This window comes from Acartia tonsa, chromosome 1 (assembly GCF_053477335.1).
Source record: "Acartia tonsa isolate MP-2025a chromosome 1, ASM5347733v1, whole genome shotgun sequence".
Lineage (NCBI taxonomy): Eukaryota > Metazoa > Arthropoda > Copepoda > Calanoida > Acartiidae > Acartia > Acartia tonsa.
This window is the reverse complement of record NC_137260.1, coordinates 52,809,287-52,829,760: the sequence shown is the minus strand read 5'-3', so window position 1 is coordinate 52,829,760 and position 20,474 is coordinate 52,809,287. Positions and strand designations below refer to the sequence as shown.

Below are 20,474 nucleotides of genomic sequence, written 5' to 3'. Positions count from 1 at the left end.
AAAAAAATCAACATGTTTAAAATGGACGTACGGACATTTTGGTAATGATTATAGAGTTGCTACGCTTTCTAAATCGTACCTAACTACTAAAGGAATCACCATGCAAAATTTGAAATCAATAGGAAAATTCTAACATGTCTAAATTAACGAAAAAAGCTATCCGTTACGGACGTACGGACGGACGTACGGACGTACGGACGTACGGACGGACCGACCCTAATTATAGAAAAGCTTCGCTTTTAAAAACATGATGTAAAAGAGAACATTTTTATTTAGTTTTAAAGCATTTACTTTTTATTTAGTCCATTTATCCACCTTTATCTTACTTATTTATTCTTTATATTTCAAAAATAATTTTTCAAATTAAATAAGATTATAAATAATATCTTCATTATTTTTTTAAAAATAAAATTTCTGTTTCAACTATTTACGCTATTTATTGATATGATAAATAATGTTCTTTTTCAATTGTTACTACTCTATTTTTTTCTATTCTATGAATATGTAGCAACTAATAAAGATCAAAAGTTCATCTTCATATACACTATAAGAATTCATTCAATTACATTGGCACAATTTCCTATGAAGTTCATTTTACTCCTTTTAAGAACATTACAGTTAGACAGACTGACAAACATTCATGAATTGTAGAATGTCTTGCTAATGAAATGTTCCTTCGATAAAATATTTATTATGTTATACTAGTATAAATTGTAAAAAAAATTGTATTGATGATATGTCAAGGGGGCTCATATTGCATAAAGTGGGATTTAAGGCAAATTTTATAGAATTATCCTAATATTGCATTGAATTGTAAAAAGTTATTTTGTGTGTGTGTATGTGTCTTTATACAAATATAGCGGTAAATAATTACACTCTGTAGAAATAAGATTCTTTGATATGTCTATTTTTCCAACACCTCTAATTGTGCGTGAAATTTTGTAACATTTTTCTCTTGATCACTGCCCCCCCCCCCCCTGCCTTTAATTATCCCCCCTACAATTTGTAGATATTTTTTAAAGTCATGAAATTTGTTTAAGAACACATCTTTCAATTCAATCAGCTGAGCAAAGGCATTAGTGCATTTTTTTCTATTTTGTAAAAGTTGTGTGTGTGTGTCTCAGTGTAAGTTCTGAGGTCTGGCCAAATGCCAGGTATACCCGCACACACACACACTCAAGGGGTCGTAGGGTCCAGGGACAGGGCATCTGTTGGGGGGACAGTTAGGACAGTCGGTTGTCAGCTATACTATGCGAAATATTTATTGACAGTTGTCCTCCTAAAGATCCTACAATTTAAGTGAATTTTTATAGTTTGTTTGAACTTTGTTATACACCCTTTAGATAAAGTTAATAAAAAAGAAAGCAAAAGTTGTTTGGGGAGATTAATTGAAAGGGGTGTGGCGCGCTTATCTGACAGAAGATAATTCCAGGAAGTATATTTTTTTCTGCTAACAAGGGGCAAATCTTATGAGAATGAATTTTTTGTTGTGTTCTTTGGCTGTTGTTAGATCAGCTGATAATAAAGAATTCCGTGGTCAAGAGCCACAGCCTGCTCCAGTACAGTTTAGCACCGACCTGCCCAGTTATACATTGTATCAAAGCACTTTCTTTCTAAACAATGTTGTGTCATTATTTTCTCAGTGTACATCTTTAACTTGTTACAATGACACACAAGCGTAAAAAGTCTAAATCAAGAAGTAAACATCAAAACCAGATTGGAAAAAATATTTCTGATTTGTTGCCCAGTTTTAAAACAGACTCTGGTAATAAAGGTGACATTGTTAAAGTTGAACATAAAACTAAGGAATGTGTTGAAAAAGATGCATCACAATTGTTGTCTAGTTATCAGGATGCTATTGTTTGTAGAAGTATAGTTGAACTTGCCTTATTAAACATTCTTATTGGAGACAATACCTGTGATAATATTAACACAAAGGTTAGTAATACTAATAAAGCTACATTGGCTGCCATGAGTGGATCTGGTGCTGGTAACAGTGCTGCTAATGCACAATCTAACACAGGCGGCCTCTCAAAGTTGCAGGACCTTGGCAGATCTTTATTTGGATTTCTTACTGGCGGAAATAATGGTCAAAATGGAGAAGAAAATGGTGGTCAGTCGAAGAAAAGTATAAATGCCTCAAAACATAGAGAATCATTGGATTCTAACTCAGGTACAGCTGGCAGGCAACGGCCGGCCAGTCAGGTTGGCAGTCTTGTCGGGACACCCATACTTGTTCACAGAAAACCTCCGTTGCAGAAAGATAAACAAATGTCCAACAACAAAACAACAGCCGCAGTTGCACAAGAAATAGATAATCCAGTCGCAACAAAGCGCAAGAAAAAGAAAAATTCAATTGATAACTCAAATTCTAATGAAGTTGAAAACAAACAAAATGGGGAAAAGTCAGCAAATGTCAATGCTGCAAAAACAAAACCTCCCCCATCTGGCAAGAAAAGAAACCGCAGTGCATCAAACAAACGGCGCAGGATGAAGGCTAAAGAAAAGGCTAGTGGTGCTGCCGGCGGTGACAATGAAAATGAAGATAATGAGAAAGATGAACATCAAGATGATAATAAATCCCCTTCTCCTCATATGGTTGACAATGTTGATTCAACCACAAAAAAAGGCTCAATTGTAAATGGGAAAGGAAGTGTCGCCATGATTACGCACAATGACAAGTATGATAACAATTCCAAAGAACCCACTCACTGTCACAATCAACAAAATAATATCATTAATAAAAAGCCTGATAAGGAATGTGAAGAAGAAACTGTTTTTCATTCCGCAAGAAATAGTGTTATAATTGACAACAAATTAACCAGACAAGATTCCGAGTTGAGCTCTGACAAAAATGAAAAATATTATTCACAAGAAAATTTGAGCGTCAAATGTTCGGATGATGCGACAGAGTGGCGAGACGGGGAGAAAGGAGAGGGTTGTATTGACAGCGCCCAGAGAGAGGACTCCTCGCATAGTTGTGCACAATCAGCAGAAGTATCCTGTAATAATAATCTAATAGGAAAGAAACTTCCGGAGCAGTGTAAAGATCTTGCGGATGTAGTGCAGCAGAATAAACGCAGGGGTCAGGGTGAGGTCGAGCCAGGAGACATTCACAAACTTAACATTAACCCTCAGTTTAATATTACACGCGATACTGTCAACAATAAATCGACAGATATTATAAAAGAAAGTTTAACAGAACATGGAACAAGTGATGTAAAATTGACAGATACTAAAGAAGAGAGTGGGGAGGAGGGTTTGTGTGGTTTATCTTGTGAAGAAACAATTACCAAGATATCAACCAGTGTAAACATTAACCCCCCTAGTTCTGATTTATTACCACCTGTTGGGGATAAAACATCACCTCCTAATTCTTCCCATCCCCTTACCCCTGATATTAATGCTCCCCCAACCAGTGCCGCAAATACCGGTGCAACTCCCCCTCCAGCGCCTCCCCCACCCCCTCCTGGTTACCTTACAGAGAGCATTCGAGTGTTGTCCAGTAGTAGTGCTAGTAGTAAATCTTCATGTCGCACAGAGAAACAATCTAAGAACAGTGTTGATACAAGTTTAAAAGAATTTTGTAAACCGGTGCATGGTAAAAAAGTTAAAAAGACACGTGAGGAGTTATTGTTAGAACAAATTGCTGGTGTCGACGATTCTTTTGCCAGTTTTCTGCGCACACAATTGAATATTATTCCTGTATCACGTGATAGAGACGACAAAGCGACGGAAAATAGTTCTGAAACAAATAATACGTTAGAAAAACGTAAACCACGCCGTCGCCGCGGCGATAGTGAATGTTCTGAAAGCAGTGTACGGTCAGAAACAGCTATAAAAACAACAGTGGCAGCGTCTGGGCAAAGCACAGCGGCCGCGGCCCCGCAAACAACCACAGTTAGTTCTTTAACTGTAGAAGAGGAATCAAAAAGTGGTAGTTCAACACCAAAACAATGTCAGCTTGAAAATGGCGCCGAAATTTCTTCCCCTCAAAATACTAAAGATTATGAAATAGAAAGTACATATTCAACTATCCCCACTCCATCTGACAATAATGTAGTTGAAAATGAATCAGAAAATTCTGCTAATAAAACTGCATTAAATGAAAAATTAGAAAGTAATTTAGCGTCCAGTGAAGAAGAAAAAGTGCAGCCAAGCAGTGAAATTGATACATCAGTTGATGATAATAATTGTAATACTTCAACAAGTATTGGTCAACAAGAGGATATTAATACACAGGAAGCCCAACAAGATATCAACATGTCTGCTAGTATAGATCAGAACGTATTAACAGAAGTTTCTGCTGATACAAACATTGATAATGTAGACGCAGCAAATAATAATGTTGCTACTGATGACAATACCAAAAATACTAGTGAAATAATCTGTGATACAACTACTACTAACAATTATATTACAACTGAACAGCCTACACCAAATATTGAAACAGACAAAAAACAAACAATAATTACTGACAATACTAAATGTGAGGAGGGCTACAGTAGTATGGGTGGAACACACAGCTCCCTGGAGACCACAACAACAACCTCAACCTCCCCAACGTCAGACCTGCAGAGCACCAGCAGTTGCACTGAGGACCACAGCTCGGAGGAGAACCATCATTCAGATGCTTGTTACACAGAAAATGCGCCAAATGACGGTGAAATTGTTTCCATGCTGTCAAAGTCAGATTCTGGTTATTCTGGGACCAGCCCGAAGGCCGCCAGGAAGAAGGACATCAGCATTGACGAGGCCATGAAGCTGTACAACCGGCGGGTGTTGGGCGCTGACAACAGCCTCATAGCACCGCCTACAGTCCCTACAGTTGTCCCAACACCGAAAAGAAACAGAATTGAGTCTGAAGGTTCTGACTATTCAGACTACACAGATTCTGACTCAGAATATTCTGAAATCAATGGTAAGTATTTTATTTATTGTTTTGATGGTTGGTTGTTAATTGTTGAGCTTATTTTAGCAATAGGTTCATTATATTTACATAAATTTTATTAAAGTAGATTATGGTGTTAATGTTGTAGAGTCAAAGTGTTGCATATATAAGGATCAAATATCATAATATCAGATGAAAACTAACACCACTTCTTATAGAATTAAACTTACATTCTTATACGTTACCTACACAAATATTATTACTGTACAAGTATTTTATTGGATAATTTTTGTTAGCGAAGCTACTTCATACTATGTCTTGTCCATTTTGAAGGTTTTAAAGTTTTAAAAAATAGCTGTAGTGTTTTATTGGCTATGCTCTTTTAATTTGATCAATATTTAGATTTTTTTATCTTTCTTGTAGGTATGTAATATTATATTTTCCATTCGTGTTTTATTGTTTGCTGAACAACTTATGAACACAATTGTCCTTGTTTACAATTAATATTTGACTACTTGTAAGCTTCATGAAAAGCCAAGCTTGCACTAAAATAATATATTAGTTTTTCTTTATCTTTTGTCCAGCACCCAAAAAAAAGTTGTTGTGGGTAATACATTCAGAGATTTGAACTGTATTCTCTAAAAGATGCATCACATCAGAGATACAGGGATACGACAATGTACGATAATTCAAGCTTCCAATTAAATCGTATAATGTTTAAAAATTTGCCTTAATTAGAGTTGCAAAATACAGGGTAAAGAAGGTGATGTAATTTTATTTAATCTTTTCTTCCCTGCATTAAAGTTACAACAATAGAGTAACTCATACATGGCCAGTTGGTATGAGCTTAATTCAACTAAAAAAAATTGCAAATTTAATTGGTTTTTTAAGTTTTTTATAATTCAATGCCTACTGTTTTTTTTTTTAAATCTTAATATTTAAAACTAACCTATAAAGTACTAAGCAATATATAAGTTTTAAGCAATTTGTATGAATAAATGATTTCCTTTGCTGCAATATACCAAAGAAAAAAGTTCTCTTGTTTGAAAATAAAAATGAAGGCCGTTAATTTTAATTCACTACTTTTTAATGCTTTTTTCTTCATTTTTCAAAAAAAATATTTAAAAGAATAAGATAGTCCTAAACCTGTAATGCCCATACAACTTAAATGTCAATAACTGTCAACTTTTCTGGAATTTAAGTTTATTTTTTAGTTAAAATAATTTGCTTTTGTAAACTGATACTGAATTACTCATGTTTTTGGGTATTTACGCCTTTCAAAGAATTTATCCCCATTCCTTTTATAACAGGTTAAATAGTATTAACTATTTAAATGGGGAGGGGCAGGAATGTTAAAAATATAGCAATGGGTTAGGGGGCCAGGGGGTGGGGCCTGGGGAGGTGAAATTAATTGGTGACTAAATATTATTTACTTTGAATCAATGTTTAAAATGTAGAATTTATAATTACAAAATATTTAACTTATTTAATTGTCTTGATACCTAGAAAACGTAGTGATGTAATTCAATGGACGATAAACTAAAACTTTTTCAAATCATTTTGAGCAAATTTGATGAAACATTAAGTTTTTCCAATTGTATTTCTAGCAAGGTTTTACTTCTGTTAACCAATCTTGTGATCTTATTTTCAATGTCAATCTATTTTATTTTGTTAGAAGATTGAAAGATATCAGAGGGACACTTAGGCGTCAATAGGTTTGACATATAACGTTTTTGATGCTCAAATTACCTAAATATCATATATATTTATGTAATTTAGACTTATTACATAGACCTGTCAAGAGGTATAAATATGAGCAGTTCTCAAATTGAGTTTAGACACTGATTAGGGAAGGTTATTCTATAAACATTGACAATTTTGTCCGTTAGCAGTGGAGCAACCAGCAACTTTTACTAAGAGTTAATTTTGTTTTGAAAGTTGTAAAAGATTATTGAATGTACCTAACATTTTTGTCAGATAAATATTAAATCTTTATCTTCTTTTTGTATTTTTTAAAATCCACCATCAAAGAAGATTTTTAATTTTTTTGTGAATATGCTCAGACGTAAATAAATACAATAATTACGTATGACTGTTAATAATAAAAGGACAGAAAAAATAATGTGAAAAATGAAAATTGTAGACATTTTTTTTAGAATGTTTATCACGTTTCAAGAGAATGAAGGTATCAGTTATTTCTTAAAATTAGAAAGGAGGGAATCAGATGAGTAAAGGGAATTCTAAATCAAGCAAAATATTCATTATTTCAAAATTTTAAACGAATTTGATTTCAATTTTTCAAAAGATTCCATCGGACTATTTTAATAGTCGGTTATTTAAGAGCATTATTTTGTCTATATAAGGTGTTTGAATCAATGTCTGCTAATGTATTTAATGATATCTAATTCTTTAGTAGTGCAGCTACTCAAATACTTGGATATGTCTGTTTACTTTGTAGATAGTTACATAACATAAACAATTACATATTATTTTATTTTTAAATGTAGCGAAATTGCCTTTAATTCACTTTATATTAACAAAACTCTAGCTTTTATATTTATGATTAAAAAACGTTATTGATACGCTAATTATAATAGTACATTGCAGGAGCGTCCAAGCTTTTTTATTTGGGGGGGGGGTAAAATTTTGAAAATAAAAATTTTGGGGGGGTAATCTTTATTTTATAGATGCATTTTTTTTTATTTGGGGGGGGGGGGGGTAAAAATTGAAAATACAAAATTTTTTTGGGGGGGGGTAATCACCCCTTTACCCCCCCCCCCCCCTTGGACGTCTATGGTACATTGATGCACTTTTGACATACTTGAAAACACTTCCAATGCCTAACAGAGCGGCAGTATTTTGTTATCTATCATTCCTAAATAATGTTTAGTTTGAATAATAATATGTATTTGTTTTATTATCAGTAATATTTTTCTAGATAAGGAATTTTTAAGGATAAAACAATATTTAAGCTATTTGGCAAGTTTTCAGTTAACGGCAGGAGATAATGAAGGAAATATATCTCATAGCAGTTTTTACTTTGTTAAATAAATAATAATTTGCTTAAGTTATGGAAACATTAAGTGAGATTTTTTGCAAAATCATTAGCAATGGGTAGGTGAAAACTGTGGTGATTTCGTATCCAAGTATCAGAAAGGCTTAGAAAAATCACAGAATGCATAAATGGCAAATATAGCTACGAGTTTAATTCTCGCTTGAAAACACCATGTATTTGCATTTTGAATATTTAAAAAACATATAACATGGATATTCAGATAACTACCAGCCCTCCATTCCCAAGGACCTTTATCGTCTGCTAGCAAATTGTTTTCTGTTACTTGGCTGTGTTAATATTCTCGACACTATTGGTTGATTTTCAAAGACCCAATTGAGAGTCGGTACAAGGTCCTTGGGATGAGGACATACAGTTATTTAACCCCTTCCCCCCTCTAGTGTTTTACTCTAATATTTAAAATAAAAATATTAAAAGAGTAATTCTATTCTATAATACTATACCTATAAACGATAATATTTTAAGGAAGTTATATTTCAATTTCTGGCAAACTAAGATGTTTCTAAGTGTCATTTAAACTTGGATTACGTGATGTTTACAAGAATCACCTCCCACTTTAGCAATGTTATTGTCTGGACAACTTTTTCAGTGTTGTTTTTTTTTTGCATAATGTGACTTGTAACATGATAGGTGTAAGAAGCTTTAAACAATAACATTATGGACAATATATGCATTCAAAATCAAAGTAAGTTGTTGTTTGTTACCAAATGACCTAATACAACAAGAATAAAACTATTCAAAGTCAAACACTTTGATGTTTTTAAACTTTATTATTTACGTATTTTTAGTTGTTACATAAATAGAAAGACTTAAAAAAACCTATTTAAATCCGATTGTTTTTTAATATCAATGAAATGAATAGTGTTTTTGGTCTTGTTCTTTTTGGGGGGAATTTAAATTGAAGAATTGCTTTGCTCTAAGTTAGTGCAAAAGACAAACTTTTGAAAACTCATACACACTCAAACATACATATATCTACAAAAAGAAAGATAGATAGATAACTTTTCAAATTCTTTACAAGCCAGGCGAAGTAAAAATTTGCTTAATCGCTCATAAGTGCATTTCTAGATACTCTATCCGCCCCTCTCTCCCCTTAACCTAAGCTTCGCAATTTCATGGCCAAATTATTGAAATTATAAAATGAATGAAAATCAATCTATAGTTTGGGATGATAATTTGACGAAAGGATCGTGATTTCGATTTGGTCCAATGAGTTATTGTTTAGAAATATAGAGGGGAGTTAACATTCAATAAAACGGAGGAGTTTTTACTCGTATGTCATCAACAAAAACATACATGTTAATTGATTTTTAAACATGCATTATATTTTAAAAGAATTATTTAAATATTAATTCATAAAAAAATTGTGCTTTTGTATGAAAATTTTAAGGACTGAGTAAGAATTTTAAACACTCATAATTTTCATACAAAAAAATAAGCCATTAGAAAAAATCGCAAAATAAAATAATTAAGATTTTTGATAATTTTTATAAGACATTTTGATATATTGATGAACACAATATGAAATATATTTCACATGCCAAACAAATTTGAAAACAATAATGGTTTTATTTCATTCATTTTAGACAGCAGATCAGAGTTGGCTTCTTAAAAATATAAATAGGAGAATCGCATCACACCAAAATAATTGTTGTAAAAAAATTGTCATATTAAATATCTTTAAAAATGTTATTTTTTATTAGTTAATACCTTTTATTACACCTTTATATTTTTTAAAAACTAATTATATTTAAACTATAAAATGTTTACAATGATTAAGTATTGCAACTTTTTAAAGAACCCACCTCAGGAAGTTTACATTGCAAGTTGCCATTTTAATTTTAGGCCAGTATTTAGGAGTTCTTGATTAGTAGGTAATCTACTCAATATTTCCAACTGTCCATCTGTCGTACGAAGAAACTATTTTGTGTAATCTCAATTTTCTTGGCTGCATTTTAAGATAGACGACTTAAATTTTAGTGATAATTTCTTAACGCATTTTATGGATGGTATTATCCTTGTTCTGTTTTGATAGTTTATCGTTTAAATAAAAATACATACCTAGGTATAATTTTGATAGAAAGCAGAACTTTGTTTTAAATTTGCGGTTTGTGTTGTGTCAATTTTGAATTAATCCAATTTTTTATGATCTGTTAATTCAATTTTATTGTTTGTATTTTATTTTAGACACGTTTATTGTTTTATTATTTATGTAAAAACAAAGTCCAATTTGAAATGTAACATTTAAAATTCCTAGTTAAAACCTGATTATAGAAAAAAAGGATACGTAGATTTAATGACTTTTCACGGTTTCAATTTAAGTTAATTAAGTTGAGTGGTGGAACGTTTCAACCAATAATTATAATCAACAGAAATAGTAATTTTATGTATCATTATTGGGTATGTACATTAATTTATCGGCCATTGTCTTATCCCTTTAGATTCGTGACTTTTGATATTAAACCATCTAAAGAAAAAATATCATATATTATTTGCCGTGTCTCCTCATTAGTGAAATAAAAATGATAATTTGAGTTACCTTGAGATTTGAGGAAAGATTAGAGATGTTATGAGCTTGTTAAAAAGATTGACGGGTCTTAATAATACACACTTAGTTTCATATTATCATTCCACATATGAGGGTATGGGGTATGGTTTGCTGTAGTGTCATTATTAAAGTTGCAACAATATATATTTGTAGCCTTCAATCTTTTTTAGTTTTTGAAATCTTATTAATATTTTACATATTCAACTGTAGTATGATATTAGGCTTTGTGTAATAGTTAAAAAGGTACTTCTGTCAAAGTAAGCAATTCCACTTAGTGATGTAATTGTCCCATTTGATTTACCATATAAAGCTAGTCGACATAGGTTTCCAAATGTTTTATTTTAAATTAAAACTAATTGAGTGGTTTATCAAAGTTAATTGATATTTTTGTCCCCGACCTTCTGGAGATATATATTCATTTTGCCCTTAAAAAGACAAACTCCAAATTACCCAGCTTTTTCAGTGACATCTCAATGTTATCTGTGTACAATACTGTAGAGGATATTTCTTAATGTCGAATTGCTCAATGCTAAGATTTGTGCGTGTATCATTCGCAAGTGGATCCGATTATGAGACCCACAGATTTTGCTATTGTGGAGAAAGAAAACCAACCAGATAATGCATATCTGAAGTCATATTATGCAAAATTCTTTATTCAACTTTTAGGTCGTTTTAGGCAGGCAAAATACTCAATTCTGATGTTTAAAGTATTGGTTACTTTAATTTTCAATCCTGACATTTTATTACATAGTTTCTGTACTATACAATATTAAAATCCATGGGTTCCCAAATGTGAATGTATGCAATGTTTGAAAAATATTTTGCTCAAGAAAGATATTTGGCACCGGAAGTAAATTATTTGTCCTTAACTTTACTTTCCTTTTTCCTATTGATAAGTAACTTCTAGCCTTGCGTAATATTCAACTTTTTCAATTGATTTTTTTCTTCATTATTTTGCAACTGAATAAACTAATTTCTATTTAGTTTTTGCATGTTAAAGCTGCTTATGAAGTAAATTGGTTTTTCTGCTTATCAGCAACGCTAAACATTATATTTTGGGAGTATCACTCCTATTACCCTCCCACTTCTTCCCCTTTGGACGTCCCAATCCTATTTTTTTCAGAAAAAGGCTTTGCAGTATCTATTAAAATCGTTCTTGTTATTAAACTTCAGTTTGTTTTGATTAACGTTTAATTGATAACTTTAAAAAATGTAGACAAAGTTTTAAATTCTTCGCCACGTAACTTTGTATTTTTAACATTCTTGGTGCTAGAAAAATCCTTTTTTAAGTACATTGAAGTTATTTTTGCTAGATGCTTGTTAAAGTTGTTGAAACATGTGATATTTTCTTATATTTTACTTGCAAAACTGTCTGTCTCATTTCACTCAATCAAAATCAGGGAGATATAGGACAATGCCAGATTAATTAATCGACACCCCACAATTTCTTCTAATATTTAAAAGCTATGATAGACTTGATTTTACTCAGAAGAAAAGGAGAAATAGTATTAGTCAACTATTCCCCTATCCCTGTATTATAATATTTTACCACCAATCTTAATGAAGAGCAAGGTCATTTTAATTCATCACAATTAGAACTTTTTTTTATAAACCTTGTCATAATCAACAGAATATTTTATTATACTCTTTAGTTTTTATGAAGGTTTAAAGTTTTCTTGTGTAAGGAGTGATATTCAATCATTGGTGGCACTTCTTTTTATGGGATAGATACTTAATCTGCAGTTTTACATAATAAAAATGTAGCAAATTTTTCCTTAAAAAATTGCACACATATAGAAAAGTAAAATAAACATGTGCAAATATTTAAAAGAATCTGGATTCAATCTATTAATATAATCGGAAAAGTACTTTAGGCTTTCTATCTTAGAAACTTGTACTTGTAACTTAGGTGTCGTTATAAAGGGATTGGACAATAGAGAATAAGATAATCTTCCACACAATTTGTAGCTGAAAGAGATTATTGAGAGGAAGGGTTGAAGATAAATTTAGATGTTATGGACATGTCCCTTCCTGAATTTTTAAAAATACTTTTATTATTTTTGACAATTTTGTATTTTCAGATGGGACAGTTACACGACGGGGGGTGCGGGAGACACGGAGCTACAACAGCCGGAGATCTAGCACAGACAGCTCGGAGGATGGTGTCCCTCCCCCGGGCAGCATCACAAACCTCAAGTCTGAGCTCAGAGACATGGAGGAGAAGTTCAAGAAGGCCATGGTGAACATCGCCAGCCTGGATAATGACAAGTGTCAGCTAATGTTTCAGGTAAAGTTATTACACTAGGTTTACGTTGGTGTGCCTTAGCTTCTGCACATAATAACAACCGCAATGTTTTTCATATTCTAAAAAAAAAAGTATTTAGAAGGCTATGGGAGTAAATTGTAAGGGGCAGTCAAATGAAAATACAAAATGTTTTCTCCTTGGCAAAAACCAAGAACAGAAGATATTTTTTTTTACAAATGATTAAATAACTGAACATCTGCCCCAATTTAAAAAGTAGGTATGACTTAAATGAACTTTTTAACAATTAAAATGTCTAATCATGGTAAACCTTTTAACTTATTCCTTCCACATTTTTTATACTAGTCTTTCGTGTAATAAGAATTGGACCTGAAAAGTTTTTGACATTTGTAAAATTGTAATTGTAATATAACAAGACTTACAAGTTGTACTGAAATTATAAACACTTCTTGCAATAACCTTTCCTGAATTGGAAAAAATGAAAAAGTGTTAAGTTTGTTTATGTTTAACTTAATCTTTTTCCGTTTCTAGCCTTGGTAAATAAATGAATTAAAACGCAAACAAATTTACAGTTTTCTTTACATTAAAGGTCATTCAAAGATAAATATTATTTCTGTGTTTTTTTTTTCGAAATCTGTAACCTATTTTCAATTATTTAAAAAAGTTAATATCAGCTTTTGTCGGTCCTACCTAAAGGGATTAAAAAAGTTCGGATAGTTATTTATAAGGTTATGTACTTAGTACGTATATTTTGAGTCTAAGTTTATTTTTATAGGTAATGTTTTCAGATTTGATCATTGAATCCGATCCGATTTTATCAAAATAAATTAGTATTCCCACGAAAGCATTATGCATAAGAATTTAAGAAGCTTTATTATATTTATTTTTATTAAACGTTGTTGTTTTTTGTTGCCTATAAGATTTAAAAATAAACAATCTTTCACTTTTTACATTTATCTTGTGTTATATGCGAAAAGATTTTCTAGAGAATTTTAAGTTTAGGCATACTTGAATGAAACATTATTTTTTGTAGGTTGACTTGTTAAAAGACCAGGTGGAAGAGGTTGAGGAGCAGAACTCCCTAATAATGAAGGAGCTGCGCGCCAAGACGCATGACTACGAGCTCTTGAAACGAGACCACGCAGAGAGTCAGCGTGCTTTAGTTCTTTTACAACAGGTATTGCTATTAAAACCCCCCAAAGCTACCTAGTTTTGGTTAGTTCAAGATGTTAGAAAATATCATAGAAAATTAAAAATTCATACCGTCTGATTTTATTGATTCTAAACCTGGCAAGAGTAAACATAGTAGGTAAAAGGGTTTTATTAGATTAACTTTATTTTGGTGATTTCCATCAGAGTGCCTATTGGTTTTAATCCTATGCCTTACCCCTGGAAGGGTCTTAACAACCTAACCCAACCTGACCTAAAGTAGGTAATAAACAATCAAACTAAAAACTGCCCAATCCTTTATTTTAAAATAAGAAAGGATTCTTTACTCGAGTGGGCAACGTCTATATTTTTTTAAGTATTGAAAAAGTAAAATCATAGTGATTCATTGAAACTATGTTCCTAGAATATTTCCAATTTTTCCGCATACCTCAGTGTTACCAAATCAAAACGTGAAATTAGTTTTTTCTTACTTTGTCCTTCATATTACAATGAATCTTGTTGTAAAGGGAATGGAGCAACAGCAGAGTATGCTGGCAGAGCGTGGACTCATCCTTCTTGGTGGGGATGATGACCAAGAGGAAACTCTCGATGAAGATGAACAGGAGAAGAGGACCAGAGCTATTGTCAGTCAGGAAACAGCAAATATTCTTTCAGGTTTAGGTATGTAATTTCAACCTTAATTCAATCCAGAAAAAGATACTTTTTTTATACAAGACTTACTTGTAGGGAGCTAACAAAGCAGCAAAAGGAAACAAAATCAAGATTTTTTACTCATTTTGAGTCCAGACTGAAATATATCACGTTCCCGACAATTAGCGGGAACTTTTAACTGTTGACTAAAATTGGAATTAAATCTTGGCTATCGTGAGCATATAATTAAATTGAAGACTACAAGGAGGCCAAAAATCTTTTTTCATAGCTTTAATGCTTCATCCCATTAAAATTCAATAATTAACACAGCATGTAGTGCTATTTTCATATGCATATGTCATTTTGCAGTTTAAGCTTTTTGTCTTCATAAAAATTATGTAGCAATAAGTTTGCGTTTTTTCTTTAATTCCTTTTTTACTCAACAGATTTATATGACAAAATATAACTTAAAAATTTTAACTTGGCTAATTTTAACTAAACTAGGATTCAATATGTAGAACAGTTTTATGGTCACAGTGCAATGTTAATACCAGTCATTAAACAACACCTTTTGAAAAATGTGGCTTTACATATAAGATTGGACATTAATGGAATTAACGCTAAAAACGTGGTATATTTGTAAATCTTTATTTATCTTGTAACAATTTCTTGATTTTATAGGTCCTGGACCATTGGACGTGCGGATCAAGCGGTTAGCCAGGCAGAGAGACGACCTGCAGGATGAGACCCGCAGGCTGAAACTTGACCTGGAGGAGGAGAAGAGTTTGTCATCATCCGCCAGAGGAGCATACACTCAGCAAGAAATTGAAAGGTGAATATAAATTAAAATTCGAGCTCTAGAGCACTCTAAGTATTATTAAGAAACAAAATTATGATAATAACAAAAAATCTGGAATAAAATTTTATGTTAATCTTGCAACCGACCACCTTTCTCATAGCAAATACTTTCAACATGAGTATCTTAGCTGGTGATTTCATTCAAACGAATTTCTTGACCACCGAACCCGCCCCCATCTTAGTTTTATTCTGTGAAAAAAACTTATTTTCAAACCCTGTTAGGGGCTCTTACCCTGCGACGCCCTATCCCTTTAACGTAATCTATCCTTATGGGACTTATGTTTTAAATTTTTGAGAACTATGAACAATCAAGCGTGACAAATATAAGTGTAGAAATGTTACAGTTCTACTTAGGTACCTATTTAAATCTTTTTAGAAAACGTTAAAGCCTATAATATTAGGGCAATCGAGTGGTCACAAGAATGACAACAACTTAAAAGAGTTAGGTAATAGAGTACCAGCAAATGAAATTGTTATCTTTTGTTTTAAGTTCTTTATTTCATATGTTTGTTATGATATTGTATATAAACCCCTAAGGTCATATTTGAGCAAAACCAGCTGATTTATCAGTTTTATGGCGTAAGAAAGTAGCAATATTTGGTAAAAACCAAGAGGTCTTACAAATAATGAAAATAAAGTCACTGAAATTAAGGTATTTTTACAATATTAAATATTAATTCTTTTAAATCTAAACTTCATTGCACAAACAAACAGAGGGTATTAAATCTAAAATAGCTAAATCTCTTATTAATTTCCATAGAAATGTCCCTTCTTTAAAAAATCCACAAACTTTTTGTATCCCTACTAATGTGAAAATTCGCAACACATTAAGTTTCACTATACATTGACAACATATTAAAAGAAATTACCTACCGGAGAAAGTTTAAAAAATTAACATTAAACATAACATTTCAACTGGTTTTCTAGAGGTATTTACTAGTTGTTACTCCACTTATTTTTTAAAGATAAAAAAAGAATTATTGCATCTATAAGTAGCAAAGCATAAAAGATTGTGGATGAACAAACGGACAAAGTGAAATATATAGCAGATATTCATTGCCTTAAAAAAATCACGAAATATTTTTGCATAAAATATTTAATGGTCTTTTTAGCCTGACTGACATACCGACAGACCAAGAATATATACCAGATGATAATTGGTATAGGGAATTTTTACAAATTGAAAAAAATAATCCGTCTATCGTGAATAGCAGCCGATAAATTCACTCTTACCCATGACGGATTTACCAGTCGGACGGACATTTCGAATTATCTACTAGCTTTAATACTAAAAATATTAAATTCGCTAGTTCAGCAAGGGTATACTGGCGCAAGTCAAAATGAAAACAGTTTAACGCGGCCGTCATACCTTAAAGACTCTCTAGAGAAATATTTTCAATTTAAAATGTCAAAAATGTTTTCTAATTTAAATTCCATTTACAAAAAACTATGCTTTCTCTATTTCTGAGAAAGGCCTGAAACCACTAATTAAGTTTTAAAATGATATTCTCACAAGTTTACATTCTGAAAAAACTTTATGCTAACATGATATTAATAAAATATTACAAGATTAAACGCTTAAATATGAAATTTGAAACTTAAATCTGATGTCATAAAAATTCTTTTGTAAAAAAAAGTTTAATCAGCATGTGAAATCTGATACGCTATTATCAAACATGGATTTATTTTACACTTAAGTACATTAAAGTCTTAATAACTACTTTTCTTTTCTTGTTAACAGTTACTTTTTATACCAGACGTTTAAATTTGATTTTCATAATTTCCCGGCGTTTATTTTTATTATCCTAAATATGAGAATTTAGTTGTCTAAATTAATCATTATTTTCTCATTAATGTACATGTAGGATTAAAACTTGTGAAACATAAGAAATTCAGAGATTTTTCAAGTTAATATGTAGGATATTATGATTTTAATTGCCTATGGTTAATCATTTTAATGTCGTATTAAATTTATGCTTCATACTGCATCAAAAAAGAAAACTGTAAGTTATTTGCCTTATTTGTCACTTACACCAAAATAATTTTTGTAAACGTTAGAACTGTAATCATGCGGCCTAAGCCTAATATAAGTTCTATTTTATTGATATTCATTAGAGACTAATGAGAAATATTAACTACTGTGCCTTCGGGGTTATACAAAACTAAAGAAAGCCTTAAGGAGCTACTCTTAATTACCTCACTCTCGCCGAGTATGGCAGGTGTCCCAAATTATGTCACCGTAATGAATGACGCTCTTCGTGTTATTTGTCACAATTTAATATTTTATGTTTTGCAGGGAGACCAAGAAAATTCTTGACGACTACAAGTTCAAGATATCCAAGGCTGAGCAGGAGAACGCTACGCTGCAGGCCACGAACGCCCGCCTCGAGTCCCAGGTGGTCAGGTACAAGACGGCGGCCGAGACCGCGGAGTCCTCCGAGGAGAACCTGAAGTCTGAGCGGCGCAAGATGCAGAGAGAGCTTCGGGAGACACAGACTAAGAATGAAGAGCTAGAGACGGCAAACAAACATCTTGAGAAGCGGTTGGAGAAATTAAAGACTGCCAAGTCGAACCTTTTGCAGCAACTATAGAAAAGAATTTAAGTTGGTTTCTTTTTTCAAAGATGAACCAACTGTGTGTTTAAAAAACACATAATAAGAATTGTAATTAAAATACTTTGGTGCTCCTCTAAAAAGAAAGAAAAACTCTTAAGCTTTAGCAAAGAATCAACTTATTGTCGTTAATACATTCAAAATCTTAGTGATTAAGATGTGCCTTGCAATGGCTATAAATAACAGTGAGACAAATCTGTACTTTAATAAAAAAAAACAATTATAAAATTGATAATACATACATAATAGAATTCAACTGTATATTACCTAGTGATGAGTCAGCAAAGAGGGAGATCTTATTAAACACAAACCCTTAAATTAGTATACCATACCATATTATTATTAAATAATAGTTCTAATCCTGTTGCTAAGCATGTAATTAATTGTAATTGATTTAATATCCAGCTTCTATGGTATACTTTACATATTGGTATGTAGTAGTTTAACACAATCTAATCACAAATAATTTACATTTACTTTCTTATTATATACTTAAACTGAGGTTATTCTATCAAAATATTATTTCATTTATACAATCATATCAAATGCATAATTACTTATTCATTTTAATGTAGGAATAATCAAACCAATAGTTAGAAAATTTAAAATTATTGCCTTTTATTTTTCTAGGTAGATTTTTCATCCTTTTTCTCATTTTAAAGATATTAATACTTTTATTACATTTTCTTAATTTAATATCTTTGTTATTTTAACTTTTCTTTTTAATAGTTAAATTAAAACATCCTACAGCTTTTATAGAATAATTTTAGTACCATTTTTAATGTTGCTACATTCCCAGTTCATTAAATTAAAATAATCCACGACAAGCTATTTTTAAAGGGAGTATTGATTTTTGTAGATTTCTCGCAAATAAAGTATTGAGGACGCTAAACAAGAATCATAAGATTTAATATATCAATGTAGAATTTTTTTCCACATATCGAAAATTTTACTACCATTTTTAAGATCAAATTAACACCTTTTCTAGAAGGCTTATAAATGTTTTTGTCCTATGTACTTTGTTTACGGGATCTCTACAATAGTTACCACCCCGTTTTCTTATTTTTCAGGTTTAAATAATAATAATGTTGTAGGTAGATATGATAATAATATTGCAGTACTATTTCTACTAAGTATGACTGGTATGAAAATATAATTGTAATTAAAATCCCTCTCCCTATATTTGCCTCATCCTTCCTTATTTGTTCACAATATGTAAATGTGCAAGTTATTGTACAATAAATTCCTACTCAAATTGTTAAAAAAATAAAGATTAGTTGATATGTTCCAATTTACATATGTCTGATAAATTATTAACTAAGATTATTAATAAATATTTATAATGCAATTGTTTTCTTACATTTTTTTTCCATAGGTTAATACCTACTATTTTTTAAAGAAAAATGAGGATTTCTGGTAAGTTTGTTAAGGTTCTTGTAACTCGTCAAGGTTATGATATAGAAATTGGAGTCCATGAAACTGAATTAATTAAAACAAGGATGACAACATCCATAAAAGCGAAGCTCTGAAACGATATGACAGACGAACATTAACTTTTGTTGAGAGTCAGAACTGAATATACAAAATATGAAAATATAAGGTTTGACAAAATTATACGTAAATTTGTTGCAAAACTTCTTAAATACAGAATTCTGTTTAAGGACATACTGACATTTTTAATACTTGATTATAGAGATGCTTCGCTCATAATATTGTACCTTATAGTAATAGGAACCAGTAATCAAAAAATCAGATCAATCAGATGATTTTATCGCATAAAAATTTTTTATTAAAAAAGTAAAAAAATCAACATGTTTAAAATGAACGTACGGACATTCTTGTAACGATTATATAGTTGCTACGCTTTCTAAATCGTACCTAACTACTACAGGAATCACCATGCAAAGTTTGAAATCGATAGGACAATTCTAACATGCCTAAATTAACGAATAAAAGCTCGGACGGACCGACCCTAATTATAGAAAAGCTTCGCTTTAAAAAATATCTAAAGGTTGCAGTATGCATGAAGAAGAGTAAATGATTCTTCCTGCAGTGATTATAAATGTTTTGTTGGTGAATATACTAGGGTTATGCTTAATATCGTCATTTCAATTTTAAAAAATAAGTTTTACCATGGTTTAATATGAAAAAAACTTCAAAACATTTTTTCTTTATATCGTCAAATGTTTTGTTGAGTTCAGACTGCTGTGACACTAAATTAACATCTCAAAGTTTAATTCATAGAAAACCATGGTCAAACTTTATTCTTTTAGTTGGTATAGCTATATCAAACATGTCCCTAGTATATTCACAAAAAAAATATTTAGAACCACTGCTTGAAGCAGCTTAGAATCACATGCTCTCATTTGTGCATAGTACCCTTTCAGTTGATTTTTCGTGATTTTGGGGGGCAACAAAGATGCAGCTTG

At 31.4% G+C, this 20,474-nt stretch overlaps 3 protein-coding genes across 4 annotated transcripts in view; all 3 read left to right on the top strand.

Annotated features, from left to right (window-relative positions):
• Alg7 (Alg7 dolichyl-phosphate N-acetylglucosaminephosphotransferase) overlaps nucleotides 1–20,474 on the top strand; it is a 570,179-nt gene that overhangs the window by 62,122 nt on the left and 487,583 nt on the right. The gene's annotated exons all lie outside the window — the stretch shown is intronic.
• LOC145331062 (uncharacterized) overlaps nucleotides 1–20,474 on the top strand; it is a 557,608-nt gene that overhangs the window by 62,129 nt on the left and 475,005 nt on the right. The gene's annotated exons all lie outside the window — the stretch shown is intronic.
• LOC145331041 (uncharacterized) lies at nucleotides 1,222–19,393 on the top strand. Of its 2 annotated transcripts, XR_013883629.1 has the most exons (7): nucleotides 1,228–4,921; nucleotides 12,594–12,799; nucleotides 13,809–13,952; nucleotides 14,452–14,605; nucleotides 15,257–15,407; nucleotides 17,730–18,547; nucleotides 18,816–19,393. XR_013883629.1 is itself a non-coding variant. In XM_080175655.1 (6 exons), exons 1-6 carry the CDS (start codon nucleotides 1,666–1,668, stop codon nucleotides 18,022–18,024), a joined length of 4,206 nt encoding a protein of 1,401 aa, XP_080031781.1. In that variant the 5' UTR covers nucleotides 1,222–1,665; the 3' UTR covers nucleotides 18,025–19,393. The 2 variants fall into 2 exon arrangements, 1 of the variants encoding a protein (XP_080031781.1); XM_080175655.1 differs by having other exon boundaries at nucleotides 1,222–4,921; nucleotides 17,730–19,393.